The sequence below is a fragment of the Thamnophis sirtalis genome, unplaced genomic scaffold (genome assembly GCF_051295495.1).
Source record: "Thamnophis sirtalis isolate CommonGarterSnake01/CBP01778 unplaced genomic scaffold, rThaSir2_p1.2 scaffold_1, whole genome shotgun sequence".
NCBI lineage: Eukaryota > Metazoa > Chordata > Lepidosauria > Squamata > Natricidae > Thamnophis > Thamnophis sirtalis.
In genome coordinates this window covers 161,121,117-161,135,791 of record NW_028261381.1, presented here as the reverse complement: position 1 = coordinate 161,135,791, position 14,675 = coordinate 161,121,117, and the positions used below count along the sequence as shown (strand labels likewise).

Below are 14,675 nucleotides of genomic sequence, written 5' to 3'. Positions count from 1 at the left end.
TAGCTCTAGAGAATGATAGTGCCCTCTCTTTTAATTAAGCCCTGAAAAAAAAAAGATAAAACAAGGGGGAAAACAGCAGGAATTTCCTCTGGCTTACATGTGAACCATTTTTTTTTCATGATCTGGATGAAATGCACTTGATTAACCCTAGAGGGCAAAGGCATCAAAACTTCCAAATTGTGCAGCGGAAACAGGATCCATTCCAATGTTATGCTTCCTTTTACAGAATAGAATAACAGAGGTGGAAGGAACCTTGGAGGTCTTGTAGTCTACCTCCCTGATCAGGCAGGAAACTCCATATCATTTCAGGCAAATGGGTGTCCAATCTCCTCTTAAAAACTTCCAGTCTTGGAGCATTCACAACTTCTGAAGGCAAGTTGTTCCACTGATTAATGGAGTAGATTGTCCAACTCTGTTTTCTATGGGAAGATCTTTGTTGTCTATGAGAGCTTCTGCTAAATTTCTTTCTTTTTTGGCTACGTTTTGTGATTACAGAGGTATGCGGCATGATTCCCATCATCCCCTGACGTTCTGCCTCATCTTTTCTTTTAGATGCTTTTAATAACAGACACTAAATAGAAGCGTTGGCGTGCTGCAGAACAAAACTCCAGGTTCTAGCATTTTTTTAAAAAAAGTATTTATAAGAATATTTCTGATACCCTCTAAATGTCCTTAGAAAATAAAGAGGATGGGTGGGGAGGTAAATGTTGCAGTCTTGTGGTAATTTTGGAAAAATGACTATATGGTATGTCCAGCAGAAAAAATAAGACTGATTGAGAAAATATTGTGCAGGGTGGCTGTTAGGGGGAGGTGGGGGAGGGGGAGGGGAAATCCTCTGGTAAATGGTTTTTTTTTGAGTGTCCATAATATACATAATAGCCAGCTTGTGAACAGAGAAGCCATTTTGGCAAGTGTCCACAACGTTCCTAGAGTTCTAGAAGTGCCTACAAGAGCTAAAATGTGGCTTGACTGATTTACCGTATTTTTCGGAGTATAAGACACACCTTTTTCCCTCAAAAAAAGAGGCTGAAAATCTAGGTGTGTCTTATTCACTGAATACAGCATTTTTGGCCTCTCTTGCAGAGCCTTTAGCAGGCTTATAGAGTGCTCCTGGGGGCTGGGGAGGGCAGAAATGAGTGAAAAATGGGCTATGCATGCCCTTTTTTCACAAAAAATGGCCCCGTTTACATGAAAAAAGGGACATTTTTTGCTCATTTTTTGTCCCCACACACCCAGGAGCACGCTACAAGCCTCCTAAAGGCTATGTATGCCCCTTTTTTGGGGAAAAAAACAGGCCCATTTTCATGAAAAATAGACTGTTTTGAGGAGGTCTGCAGAGTGCAAAAACTTTTTTTCAAGTTTCATCAAAATCTTGGTGCGTCTTATACTCAGGTGCGTCTTATACTCCGAAAAATATGGTAACTTAGATTTTTATCATATTTTTCAGACTATAACACGCACCAGTGTATAAGATGCACCAAGATTTCAAAGAGGTAAGTAAGAAAAAAGATTTTTGTCCTCCCCACCCCCCGGGAGCACTCTGCAGGCTTCAGCAGGACTGGGGAAAGGCAAAAAGGCCCCCATTTTTGCGAAAAACAGAGGCGTTTTTGCCTTTCCCCAGCTCTGCTGAAGCCTGCAGAGTGCTGCTGGGGGCTGGGGGAAGGCAAAAATGCCTTAGTTTTTGCGAAAAATGGCCAGTTTTTTGCCAAAACAGGGGTATTTTTGCTTTCCCACAGCCCTGCTGAAGCCTGCAGAGTGCTACTGGGGATGGGGGAAGGCAAAAATGCCTCTGTTTTTGCAAAAAATGATCCGTTTTTTGCAAAAATGGGATGCAGGGGCGAGGCTTCAGGAGGCCAAAAGTGGCTGTATTCCGTGTATGAGATATATCAAAATTTCCAAGCTCTTTTTTTGGGGGGGGGAGGTGTGTCTTATACTCTGAAAAATACGTTATTTTATTTTATGTATTATTTGTATCCCATTTTTATTATTTTTACATAGAACTAAGTGGCGGTAAATATATTCAACACATCTTCCTCTTCCTTTTTCCCCCACAACAAAAACCCTGTGAGGTGAGTCTGGCTAAGAGAAGGTGACTGACCCTAAGTCACCCCGTTGGCTTTCACGTCTAAGTAGGACTAGAAGTCACAGTCTCCCATTTACTAGCCTGGTGCCTTAACCACTAAAACCAAACTGGCTCTATCTGCGCAGGATGGAACAATTGCCCTTTAGCCTATCATCAATAGTTGTAAGCAGCCTCAGAAGGATGGAAAATGGCCTTTGGTGCACTTTGTGCACAAGGAATCCTCGACGTACAATTGCACAATTGAGCTCAAAATGTCCATTGCTGTAAGACACTTGTTAAGTGAGTTTTGCCCCATTTTACAACCTTTCTTGCCATAGTTGTTAAGTAAAACATTGCAGTTATTAAGTTAGTGTGGGAAGAAATATCTATCTGGTTCAGTTCCAAGCCAGGAGAAAGACACTGGAAACATGGTAGCTGATTGGAAATATGGTTTAATGATGAACAGAACCACCAAGCACATGGTTCTGGGTATTTATGCCTTCTCTTGGGCTTTGCACTTGAACTTCCTGTTTCTGTGCAATAACATGTATTTTATTGGCTGTTGTCAGATTCCCATGGGGCCATGTACAAATCCTAGGAGTTTGTCTGAGCTAAGTTTGGTTGAGGTTTCTGAAGGTAATGCAGTAAAGGGGCGTTGGGCAATTCCTACTGTGGCTGAGGGCTAATCCTACCTTTGTTGGATCTTGGGTGAGAGTATTTGCTTATGAATAGTGCTATCTATCTCTTTGTCTCTTAAGTGCTGACATCTGCTCAGGGCTCTTAAGAAAGGTGGGGGTTATTAAGAGTGAATCTGCTTCCTGCCTCTTAAAAAACATGTTTCTCCATTTCTCATTTAGGGAAATATAGTGTTCTGCCTTTTTTTTAATATTTCTCAAAATAATAAGTCTAAAATATTTTTTTTTAAAATTCTGCCTCTGCTTATCAGCAACCATCAGTATTCATCTGGCTAGCGTCCTTGCAGCAAACAGCAAACACCCTGGTCAGCTTCAGCACATTATCGCAACCTGATTTAGCACAAGCAGCTGATTGGTGGTTGGGTCGGCCTCCCAGAATACCCCCAATCAGCTGTTCTAGGCTGCGGTGATCACCACAGCCCATGGCTGCCATCACGTGTTGCGTTTTTGGTCTCCATATGTTGCATTTTCACCCTCCAGATGTCCCGTTTTAGACCCATTCCAGGCTGTGGGGATCACCACAGCCGCCGATTGCCGCTTCTGCGTGTCAACATGTCGTGTTTTTGGCCTCTGCATGCCACGTTTTTGGTCTCCGTGCATTGCATTTTCAGCTGGTTTGCGCCAATCCCCACCACCTGGAATTGGCCAAAAACACAACACACGAAGGCCAAAAACGGAGCGTGCAGAGGCCAAAAACATGACACACAGAGGTGGCGATCAGCGGCAATGTGCTGTGATGATCCCCATAGCCTGGAATGGATCTTAAGTGCAGAGGCCAAAAACGCAACTCATGGAGGCTGAAAACAGCCGAAGGGTGGGGGCTGGTGAGTGGGGCTTCAGCAACATTCGGTGTATAAGACGCACCACAATTTTTACTCACTTTTAGCGGGGGAGTGCATTTTATACTCAGAAAAATGTTGTAGGTCCCTACAAATCAGTAATCAAAAATCAGCTTCTCAACTTAGCCAAACACTGTGGTTCTGGATAGCTTAGTAGTACCTAGCCAACCTTAGTTGACTTCAAAAATTCAGTTAGTAATTGGAGGGGACACCATCAGGTAATCCCATAGCTCAGGGGTGGGTTGCTGCCGGTGTTACTGCCGGTTCGCAACTGGTGTGCAATATGCACGAGCAGGCACAGCCACTATAATCCAAAATGGTGGTGGGCAAGCGGCAGCAAGGAAACTGGTTTGGGAGCGTGGCAGGCCTGGGTCTCTGCTGGTTCTGTGACCCAGACCTGAATTCTACTACCGGTTTGGCTGAACCGGGCCGAACCGGCGGCAACCCACCTCTGCCATTGCTGTAGGCTAAGTGAATAGTTGGCCAAAAAAAGAGAGAAAAAGTGGACCTAGAAAAAGATAATGGCAAATCAGTTCACAACACTGCTGTAGAAAAATCTGTGTGGAAGGAAGTCATTAGAAGTCAAACTCAATTTGAAGGAGAATTCATTTTTAATTAGTTATTAGAAAGAATATTAGAAAGAATAATTCAATCATGAATACAGAATGACTTTTTGTACATGCATTCCAAGATGGTAGGCAGGATTATTATTTAATTTTTTTTGTTTTTATATACAGTCACTCACACAATAATGCAAATGACCGAATCTCAGATGTTATCCCAAGACTGGAAGATAGGGATGAATGGTTAGCTGGCAATATTTAATATCCAGAAATCATAACAGCCTCTCCAAACATGGGCCAGGCACTCCATTCCCAGAACGGTTTTCAAGTTGTGCTCATTTCTGGTTTGCACAATCTCAGTGAAGAAGAACAAACTATCGCATTACAACCTCCCACAGAGGAAGGGATTATGTGCGAGTATTGTCCACTTCCCTACCCCTATGGAGAGAAAGCGAAGCCTACGCACTTGCAGTCTATCAGGTGACGCTACTCATTCACTCTTCTCCCTTACTCACAACCACCTCCTGTGTACTCCAGTCTACGGACTGCGCATTCCTGCTGCTGCTAATTGCTCAGTCTTCCACTCATGTCTCCTTTTGATCCCCACAGTTGGGTCTCTAAGCAAGCCACCCAACGGGGTACCCAGAATTCTATGTTGTACACAGCAGTGGGATTCACTTACCTTCCCTACCTGTTTGCAAATGTGAGTGTGCGTGTGTTTGCGAATGCGCATCACCTTCTGCGCATGCTCACGCATTACATTGGGCGTGGGTGGACGGAGCCTCCCGCAGCTGCCGCTACAGGTTCGCCCGAACCGGAGGGAACTGGCTGAATACCACCTCTGATTGTGCAGGAAGAATATTCCTGTGAGGCATACAGAACAGGAACAACTTGTTCCTGTGAATAGGCCAACAGTTTCTTTATTGTTGATCACCTATATTACAAGAATCTTGTCAGACTGGCTAATTCTTCCCTTGGGAAGAAGTTGATAAAGCTTCACTAGTGTGCTCTATGATGTTTCCGCCCATGCAGAAATGCTATGTTGCCACATCTCTTTATTTCTCCCTGTCCTCTAGCTGGTGATTCCACGAGATGATGATGATGATGATGATATCCCTTCAGTCATCTCCGACTCTTGACGATTCAATGGGCCATCTCTCTCCCCATCTTCCGATCTTGCACTACTTTTTAAAGAGTTTTTCTACAATCTGGCTAGGGTTCAGCTTTGATGGGGTCCAGCCACTGTGTTTTTTGGTTTCCTTTTGCCACTAACTCTTCCAAACATAATTGTCTTTTTTCCAGTGAATATCCAAAGTGAGATGTAGTTTGTGATTTTGCCTTCTAGTGATAAGTCTGATATTACGTATCCCAGCACTTGCTTGTTAGTCACCTTTACTGTCCAAGGAGATATAACAGAGTTGGAAAGAACCTTGGAGGTCTTCTAGTCGAACCCCCCTGCTCAGGCAGGAAACCCTATATAACTTCAGACAAATGGTTCTCCAACCTCTTCTTAAAAACTTCCAGGGTCAGAACATTCACAACTTCTGAAGGCAAGCTTTATTTTCAACAGTGAAAATAAATAAGATTCGGACTCCCATCTCCCGGAATTCCCGAGTCAGCCAACTTATGCTGACTGGGGAATTCTGGGAGTTGGAGTCCACGCATCTTAAAAGCTACTCAGCTCGGGAAACGCTGCTTATAGAAGCGGAGCTCAGCTCTTTCAGACGCCGGAATCGAGCGAGGCGGGCGCGGGGAAGATGCTTCCGAGGCCCTCTGAGCAAACTTTTCTCTTTCGGGCACAACCGAGCCCAGCGCCCTCCTTCCTGCCTTGGTGCATCAGTCAACCCGTGCAGCTGCCAGCAAACACCGGCCCGAGTCCGGAGTGGCGATCCTCGGCCGCCCCTTCTCTGCCCGCTCCGCTCCCCCTCATCCCAAGCCAAGGAAAGCCGAGGGGCGCGGGGCGGTCGGAGGAGGTGCCGGGGGCGGGGCGGGGGAGGTATTAGGCAGGGCCCCCGGATCGAGGCGGGGCTGCGGAAGAAGCAAGGCACCGGCGGAGCTGCGGGGCCGGGACAGCCAGAGCCGGAGGCTGAGCTAGTGGCTGGGATCTCGCTCTGCTGCTACTGTGGGGAAGAAGCCCGGCGCTGCTCGGACGGGGCGGCTGCTGGCTGCCGAGCTCGGCATCCTTCCCGCTCCATCTTCTGCTCCGGCCGTCCCGAGGGAACAAAGGGCGCCCGGACCCAGCGCGCCATGCCCGGCGGCCGCCTCTGCTGGATTCTTCTGCTCCTGCCCTTGTGCAGCTTCGGCGAGATCGGCGCCCCGAGCCCGCCCAGGCAGTGAGTAGCTACGCGCAGCCCTCGGGATGCCGTTCCCCGAACAAAGCGCACCCAGCAACGGCTCCGTATTCCGCCTCTCTCCTTCTCTTTCCTTTTCAAGCCGAGCCTCCCGCGCCAGGAAGAGTCTTTCTGAGTAGGGCTCTGCTTGCCGGGGTGGTCGCAAGGCATACGCAGAGAGCACCTTGACCGCCTTCCTTTCTGGCAATCTCCGGGCTGCAAAAGACACAGGGACATCCGAAGAGGAAGGCTATAATTTGTGCAATCGCGCGCGTTCACACGCACATGTTTTTAGCGAGCAGATTTTACGCATCTGGGCCGGTCCTATGAGAGATGAGTTGTGGTCCATACAAAGTTGCACGCTGTTTGCGTTGATTCAAAAACGCGTCTTTGCTGTCCTTAACAGTAGGGCTTATCAGTTTAACAAATGTTAAAAGCTGTGTTCCCAGGCTTAGATTTGGGATGGGTTTGATTGTTCGTTTCCAACCAAACAATCCGATTGGGCGGGGGTCTAATTCAGGGATTGGATTGAGAACAATTAATCTGGCTTAATTCTGCCCTTGCCATCTGATGTGGTAGCATCGAAAAGCAAGCAAGGGGAGAGGGGTGGGTTTTGACATCCCACTTCTGGCCTGAATTGTGTAGAATTTGAAAAGTGCTTGTTGTGGTAGGTCACCTAATTCTGTGAGGTTCTCCAGGCTGCCTTCCTTGTTTCCAAATGATCTGCTAACAGAAGCCTGGATATGTACCTAAACTCAGTTCAGAGGAACATTCATTGGCTAGCTAGCTTAAACTTAACAGTAACAGAGTTGGAAGGGACCTTGGAAGTCATCTAGTCCAACCCCCTGCTCACGCAGGAGACCTGTACTAAGGAAGGAGAGAGACATTTCTGGGAGAGGATGCAGAAAGTATGACTTGTGAAACGCCAGATTTCTTTGGTAACTAGCAAGTACTTTTGTTTTTCTGAGATAAATTATGCAAAAATCATTGCCTATGATAAATTATGCAGAAATCATTGCATGCTATTCCCCACTCACCCACCACCTTTCATTACCCTACAATCAAGTTTGTCGCACCAGGTTACTTGGTTGTAACTCCTTCCCAAATGTTAAGTATTAAACAGCCTCTGACACTTCCTTTGTGAGGAGCACATGACATTTTGCTTCTAAGCTGAGTGTATAAGCTTTAAATTCTGAGACCCTCTTTGTACATTATGTTTGTTCCCGGCAACACATCTATTCCCCCACAAGCTGGGGCGCTGGTGAATATTGCCTAATTCTCAAACCAGTTCCCAAAGCAAGGTTAATAAACTTTATGCTTTGTTTTAGGATGTAGCGAAGGCACACCAAGCTGGTAACGATGCAAAGTTAGGTTCTCGAGGTGCCTTTAGCAATTCCTTCTCAGTGACTAAATGCTTCAGCCTGTACGGATTCCAAAGGCAATACCTTTCCTTTTAAGATCTGTCAAAACAGTTAGCAAGTCAGATGCTGTCCTAGGGTTTGTGACTGCATTTCTGTGCAATGTACATTCTTGGTGTGACTCTTTCTAAGCCCTAAGCCAAAAAAAAAAAAAAAGTCAGAAATGCTCGATTTACAAAAAGATGGAACAGTGATGATGTATATTTTTTAAGTGCGGTGACTTTTAGGAGCAGAACAATGCCATTTGCAAGACAATGACAACATATTGGAAGAAGAATTTTAAACGACATGTGTTCCCCATATGGGATCATCGCCCACAGTGGATGTGGCCACTCACAGCTGTTTGCCTAATAGAAGCAGATGTATATTTTTTTTATTCCTCTCTCCATCCCACCCCCTCCTGATACAGAAAACATGGCCAAAGATTTACAATTAGAAAATGAAATATGTATTTTTAGCCTGGTAATATGAGGAAAACATGCTATATCCTACCCTCCCTGGTTCTTAGCATGCCCAACACAATCTGCATGATGCACACCCAGGAGATCTGAACTTTTGCAGTTGTAATGGGATCTCCATGGCAATGCATCCTGCTGAGGAAGAAACACAAGAGTTGGAATTTGAAAAAAGACAGGGTTGGGAGCTATAAAATAGCATGACCCTCAACCCCTGGGGTGCCTATTAATCTCCAGTTAGAGAGACCCAAGGGCTGGGCCAAAACGAAACAACTAGTTAAATATATATTTTAAAGCGTGTGACATGAAGAGCTGTCTTCCGTGAAGGGTCTTCAGAGAGCGGTAGAAGCGGGTGAGGGAAGCTGATGGATATCATGATGTCACACGGAGGGCATAAATAATTCTGCAAGAACCTGAGAATATGGTTCAGCCTTTTGTGAAGCTCTAAAGTATGAGTAGTTAATACACACTATCTTAGCCTTGTAACAGAAGATAGAGAACGCTTCTGGCCTTATGCCAGAAGAATGAAACAATAGACCAAAACTTGATAAGTATGACCATGGCCAGGAGAGCCAACAGGACAATTTAAATAGCAACAGGGGACCTTTAAGATTCCTCCCATAAACACAGAATTATTTTTTACTCGAGGGGGGGGGAATGAGATCAAGGGGGATGCGAGACTTCTTGAGCAATAGCAATAGCAATAGCAGTAGACTTATATACCGCTTCATAGGCCTTTCAGGCCTCTCTAAGCGGTTTACAGAGAGTCAGCATATTGCCCCCAACAATCTGGGTCCTCATTTTACCCACCTCGGAAGGATGGAAGGCTGAGTCAACCCTGAGCCGGTGGGATTTGAACCGCTGACCTGCTGATCTAGCAGTAGCCTGCAGTGCTGCATTTAACCACTGCGCCACCTTGGCTCTAAATCCATTCAGGATTCCTTCATCTTTTAATGCAATCACAAACTTCTCAAATTCCAGCCTTCCAGGATGGATAAATAAATAAATAAATCAGATTTTTTTAAAATCAAATTTATTTTAATAAAATGCTTTTGGAGTAAAAAATCTATCTAAAGATAGTTTCCTATTTAAGATATGTGAATAATTTAGTTTATTCAGCATGAAATGGAGCTTAGTTATGTAGCATGAGGAGGCTATATATTCTGCAATATTGGGACTCTTGGTGAGTCAACCAAGGAAGTCAACAGCAGGTCAGAGGAAGAGCTGCTGCGGGGCAGAGATGACGGTTGCTCTTTAAAAATTATGATTTAAATCGAGTTGATTTAAATCAAGCCTTTTTACTAGTGATTTAAATCATGGTTTAAATCAACTTGATTTAAATCTAATCCATCCGGCAGCCTCCCTCATGAAATATGTTTCAGAGTCCCTATCTATTACCTAATAGTCTTTAGAAGTTCTCTTTAACGGACCTTTTGTAAGTATGGTACTCTGTGTGTCTTTGTGTGTGTGTTTGAGAGGAAGGGAGAAAAATTAAGAAAAGCAGTCATGTCCGTTTTTGAGAGCATCGATCAGGTTTTATCGTTTCTTGCCTTTCCTCCCCAATAGCAAATGAGAAATGTTAGTACTGCCTCGCATCTGTGTTACTGTACAAAATCCTTGGGATAATGGATGGTTATTACAGCCTCTGCTTCCTTTTCACCAAACTTTCTTTTTCCAGATCCCTTGGGTGGAATAATCCTGAAGTCTGTACAATAGTTTCCAAGATAAGCACAACTTTTCATTGCCGTGAAATCTCTCTCTTTTTTTTTTCATCCCTCTCTTCTTTTGCGCATCCCTACAGATGGGAGGAGCAGTTTTACAAAATACACACGATGTTCTTGTGTTGACTTTTGATTTTTTCCCCCTTTTTCCAGGGGCTACTTGATTGCGGTTCCTTCTGTTTTCCGATCTGGTGTGGAAGAATCTATTAGTGTGACTATTTTTAATCCAGTAAGGGAGACAACGGTCCAGATCCAACTCGTTGTCAAAGGAGAGATGGTGGCTCATGCCCATGGAGCAATTCTAGGTAGGCTGCCATTCATGTATACAGTACATAATTGAATGATGCTGTATTTTCCTGAAAACAAGACCTATCCCAAAAATAAGCCCTACCTTGATTTTTACACGTATCCTTCAGGAAAGGCCTCTGGTGGCAAAACGGGGCTTGGGGGGTGTGCTGTACATGTCAATCCAGAGCCTCGTGAAGACCTCTGACAGTAAAACAGAGGGCAGGGCGCTGCGTGCATCAATCTGGAGCCTGCTTCTTGGCTGCAGAGGCCTTTCCTGAAGGCCTCTGCTGGCGAAAGGTCAGCTGGGGGTGCCGTGTGTAAGTGGCAGCAAACGGTTGCAGAAGAAGTGGGCTGGCAGTAGCCACATGAGCTCCTGCTAGGCAGGGCTGTCAGTGCCGCCATTGCGAGATAAGACAGTGGAAGACATTTCCCCAAAAGAAGACCTAAAGCCTCTTTTGGAGGCCAAAAAACAAACAAACACACACACACACAACCCCAAGTCCAGGTTTTATTTTCAGGGAAACATGATAGTAGACTAGAGCAAAGCTATTTGGATCCATCAAGGAAAAACAGTTTTGTGGACTACTATATTGCAATGTTTCTTAACCATGGATCCTTGAAGATGGGTGGACTTCAACTCCCAGAATTCCCCAGCCAACTTTGCTGGTTGGAGAATTCTGGGAGTTGAAGTCCACGTATTGTCAGGGGCCAAGGCTAAGAAACACTGCTTTATTGGATATCTGATACCCAATTTGTTGTGTTCATAACCCAATTCATCCTTTGCCTGAATGCTTCTGTTGTGTACTGCAAGTCCATCACTATAATAACAACAACAGCAGCAGCAGCACAATACTAATGATACAAGCTCAGTATTTCATTTAGTGATACAAATATGTATCACCTAGATTTAAGTGTGAGTTTTCCTGATTGTAAAGGACTAGAGTTTTAGATGTTTTTATAGCTATTTGTACCATTTTGTCAGTTCTATATTTCTTCTAATGTCCTTAATGCAAAATTAGAAGTAGATAGCAATAGTCAGAAAGTCAAATATTAGCAATGTCAGTTCATAAAGAAGTGTGACTTTACCACTTTACTATGGTTGTCAACAAAAGTCTAAACTAAGCATTGCGGAAAATGAGTAAATTATTTTGCAAAAAAACAATAAGCAAAAAAAAAATGTGCTTATTTCCCCCCCAGAAATAAATACTACTGTTCTTCATGGGACTTACTTTCAGAAAAGCAGGCATGGGATTATAGCCTGAAAAGCTAAACTCTATTCCCAGATATGTCTCCCTCTCTTAATTCCTTTTTAAAAGAATTTGCTATAATTTATTTTCTATAAGGATGCTTGTGGTCCCGAAATCAGTCTTCCAGTTCTGGGAAAGAAGATGCCATTAAAATTTAAATATTTTTGCGACTCATACAGTAATTCAAAAAGTAGAGATTACAAACAAATCTTCTACGATTATGCAGGCCAACATTCCTGAAATTAAAACCGGAAAGCCATGGAGCATCTTTCTTTGGCAGCTTGTATGTCAATTATTTAAAAATACCCTTGAAATGTATCATTCCAAAGTGAATCATGTACTTTATAAGTAATTCCATTATCTAAGTGTCGTATGCCAGCAGAAGTTTTCACAACAGTATGAGAACTGAAGAAGCTTTAAAATTGTAGCTCATTCATCCAAAAGGCTTTGTTGATAGCAGCTGTTTTTCGTTGTCATCTTTGCCACAAACAGCTGCTTTTGACTCTTGTTGTGTCCCACAAAAGGTGCTTGCATGTCCTTTCCTCTTCCAGCTATTGCAAATGTAGCATTTATGGACAAGTTTAAAGCTGCAACAGAAGTCTTTGGGGTTTGACATTTATGTTAAGTTTAGTTTACTTTATTGTCATTGCACATGGTACAACGAAATTAAATGCCGTCTTCATTGTACATTACAATTATAAAAATGAAAGCACTAACATACATCCTTTACATTCGATATAATTGAAATTGAAAACCCAATATTGCATTATACTGTAGAATTCAATATGGATTGAATTTTGATTTAATATGTTATTGGGAGTTTAGCTCAAGAATATCACCCTGATCCCTATCTCCGGAGTGGATTGCTTTGTACATGGCTGAGCCCTCACCCTGTCCTTCTGGTATTCCTAGTTGAGAGATGATGCTCATGCCAAGGATAACCATGGACCTTGGGTTTTTTTGTTTTTTTTTTGCCAAGGCTTGTTGATTATCTTGCAGCTGAACTGGCAATTATAGCCAGAACAAACACATTTATATTTTTGCTGAATATCTGTGCTAGGTTTGTTACCCATTTGTATTAAAATAGGAAAATAGTCAAAATATTTATCTTTATGGGACTTCAGTGGGAGAAAAATAATGATTCCTCACCCCTTTTCCTTTATCTTGCAGGTAAAGGAACAATCAAGCTTAAGGTGAGTTCTTATAACTTAGTTGGAACTATCAGGTACTTACAATTGAACAGAAGCTTGTGGAATTGAATGGCTACTTTTCGCTTTTAGGATACAAGAGATAAAATTGGCTGCCCTTGTGCCCTGAAAAGAAATCGTCCTTTGTCGTTTAAACCATCAGTTTCACAGGACATCTTTTGGATGGTTCCCACATTTCTCCCCCTTCCAGGCTTTTGTGCTTCGTTTTAGCTCTCTTTGAATATTGCTTGCTCGAGTGAAGTGTGTGCCAGTCCCATTATTTTTTTGCTGCTCAAGGAATGGGTTTACTCTGAACTTGGTCTGGAACCTTGGCAACAGTGACTGCAGCATTTCTTCAGGGTGGCTGCGACTAAGACCACACATTCCTTGGCAGCATCTCTGAATGCGAGTTCTTTCAAAGCAGCACATACCAACTCCTTCAGCCATTGCCAAGAGGTCAGATGGTGGACCTATCATTGACCATCTCAGCTCTGGTCCAGTCTCACCCTAGCCTCCGCGGTGAAATGCTGCTGCTGTTTGCAGTTGTAGCAGAATTTGCGGTTGCTGGAAAACCTTGAAAATGGCTATTGATCTGCTTCTGATAGGTGGACTAAGCTGCTCTGTTTTGCTTAAACAGACAGTCCACTTCTGGGTCCCACAGAAGCCAAATCTGAACTGAATGCCCTGCTCTGAATATGTTAGCAACCCTCTTCCTGCATTAGGCCATGTTTATATACTGCATTTGCTTTGCTTGTTGGAGTTAGAATCTTGCAAAGTAGATTATGTTGGCTGTCTAATTTAGTATGGGATCTGAACTTATATAGTTGTTGACAGATCTTAACTGCTGGTCAGATTGCACTCTTAGAATTGTATTCATTTCTATATAAATAACTGGGCTAGCATTTGGAAAGAAACAGCATCTACAATCTAATGGGTGTGTATTATTATTATTTTATTGCTTTCTTTCTGCTTTATAAATGAAGTATTTTTACGAGAACAGATTTCTACCCACTCAAATAAAGTATACATTCATTCCAAGAATGTTATCCATTTACTCATGCGTGATATTGCTGAGAAAAGCTCATTACTCTTTCTTGTAATTCGGTTTATTCAACCATTTCTGCATCTTCTCTGAGCCATTGATCTTCAGGTATTTTGGAGCATACCTCCCATGTTTCTTATTCCTAGGAACTCCAGTCCAAATTATCGAAGAGTGACAGATTGGAGAAAGCTTCTCTGAAACTTGACAAGCCAAATGTTTCATTTATGATATATTTTGAAAACCTGTAACAAACTAGGATTACCATCTAGCTCTATGAGTATAGGTAACCTTTAAAGCACCATTTCCAAAAAATCGTGTTAGACATATGGCAAGAATCTTCCTCTTTTGCAGAGAAAGAAGATGCTAGAAAAGGGATACTGTGTGGTCCTGTCCACTTTGGATTCTAGTCTTTGCTTGCTTTAGGTTCTTCATCCAGCCTTAAACCACCAAAAGACATTTCTTGAGGAACAGAGTTCTCCCTTCCTGATCTGAAGTAATGACATAGAGTTGTATCCACAGATAGAAAACCAAGAAGGTCCCCAAATTCAGCATTTCTCTGTCTTGGAAAAACGAAGGGAAAGGCAAGAAAACAAAATGTGTTGCCTATAATGAGAAAACAGAAAGAACATGGAAAGAATATGGTGGAGTGAAAGTTTGGAAAAGCAGTGGTGGAGAAATTAAGAAGCAAGAGGTCTGGGTTGACTGTGAAAATGCTTTGTCAAATCATCTTGGAGTTTGCGTTCCTATTGATCTGAATGAATGTTTCTCTAAACCTTAGCAAACGTAAGACCGCTGGAATTATCTTCTATAATTCCCTAGCTAATCATG

At 43.2% G+C, this 14,675-nt stretch overlaps 1 protein-coding gene across 1 annotated transcript in view; it reads left to right on the top strand.

Annotated features, from left to right (window-relative positions):
• Positions 1–6,294: 6,294 nt before the first annotated feature.
• Positions 6,295–14,675, top strand: part of CPAMD8 (C3 and PZP like alpha-2-macroglobulin domain containing 8) — a 64,979-nt gene continuing 56,598 nt past the window's right edge. Inside the window, exons 1-3 of the mRNA XM_087701768.1 lie at positions 6,295–6,492; positions 10,237–10,388; positions 12,789–12,811. Of these exons, the coding sequence (XP_087557894.1) occupies positions 6,407–6,492; positions 10,237–10,388; positions 12,789–12,811 (261 nt within the window). The 5' untranslated portion in view covers positions 6,295–6,406. The remainder of the gene's footprint in view (positions 6,493–10,236; positions 10,389–12,788; positions 12,812–14,675) is intronic.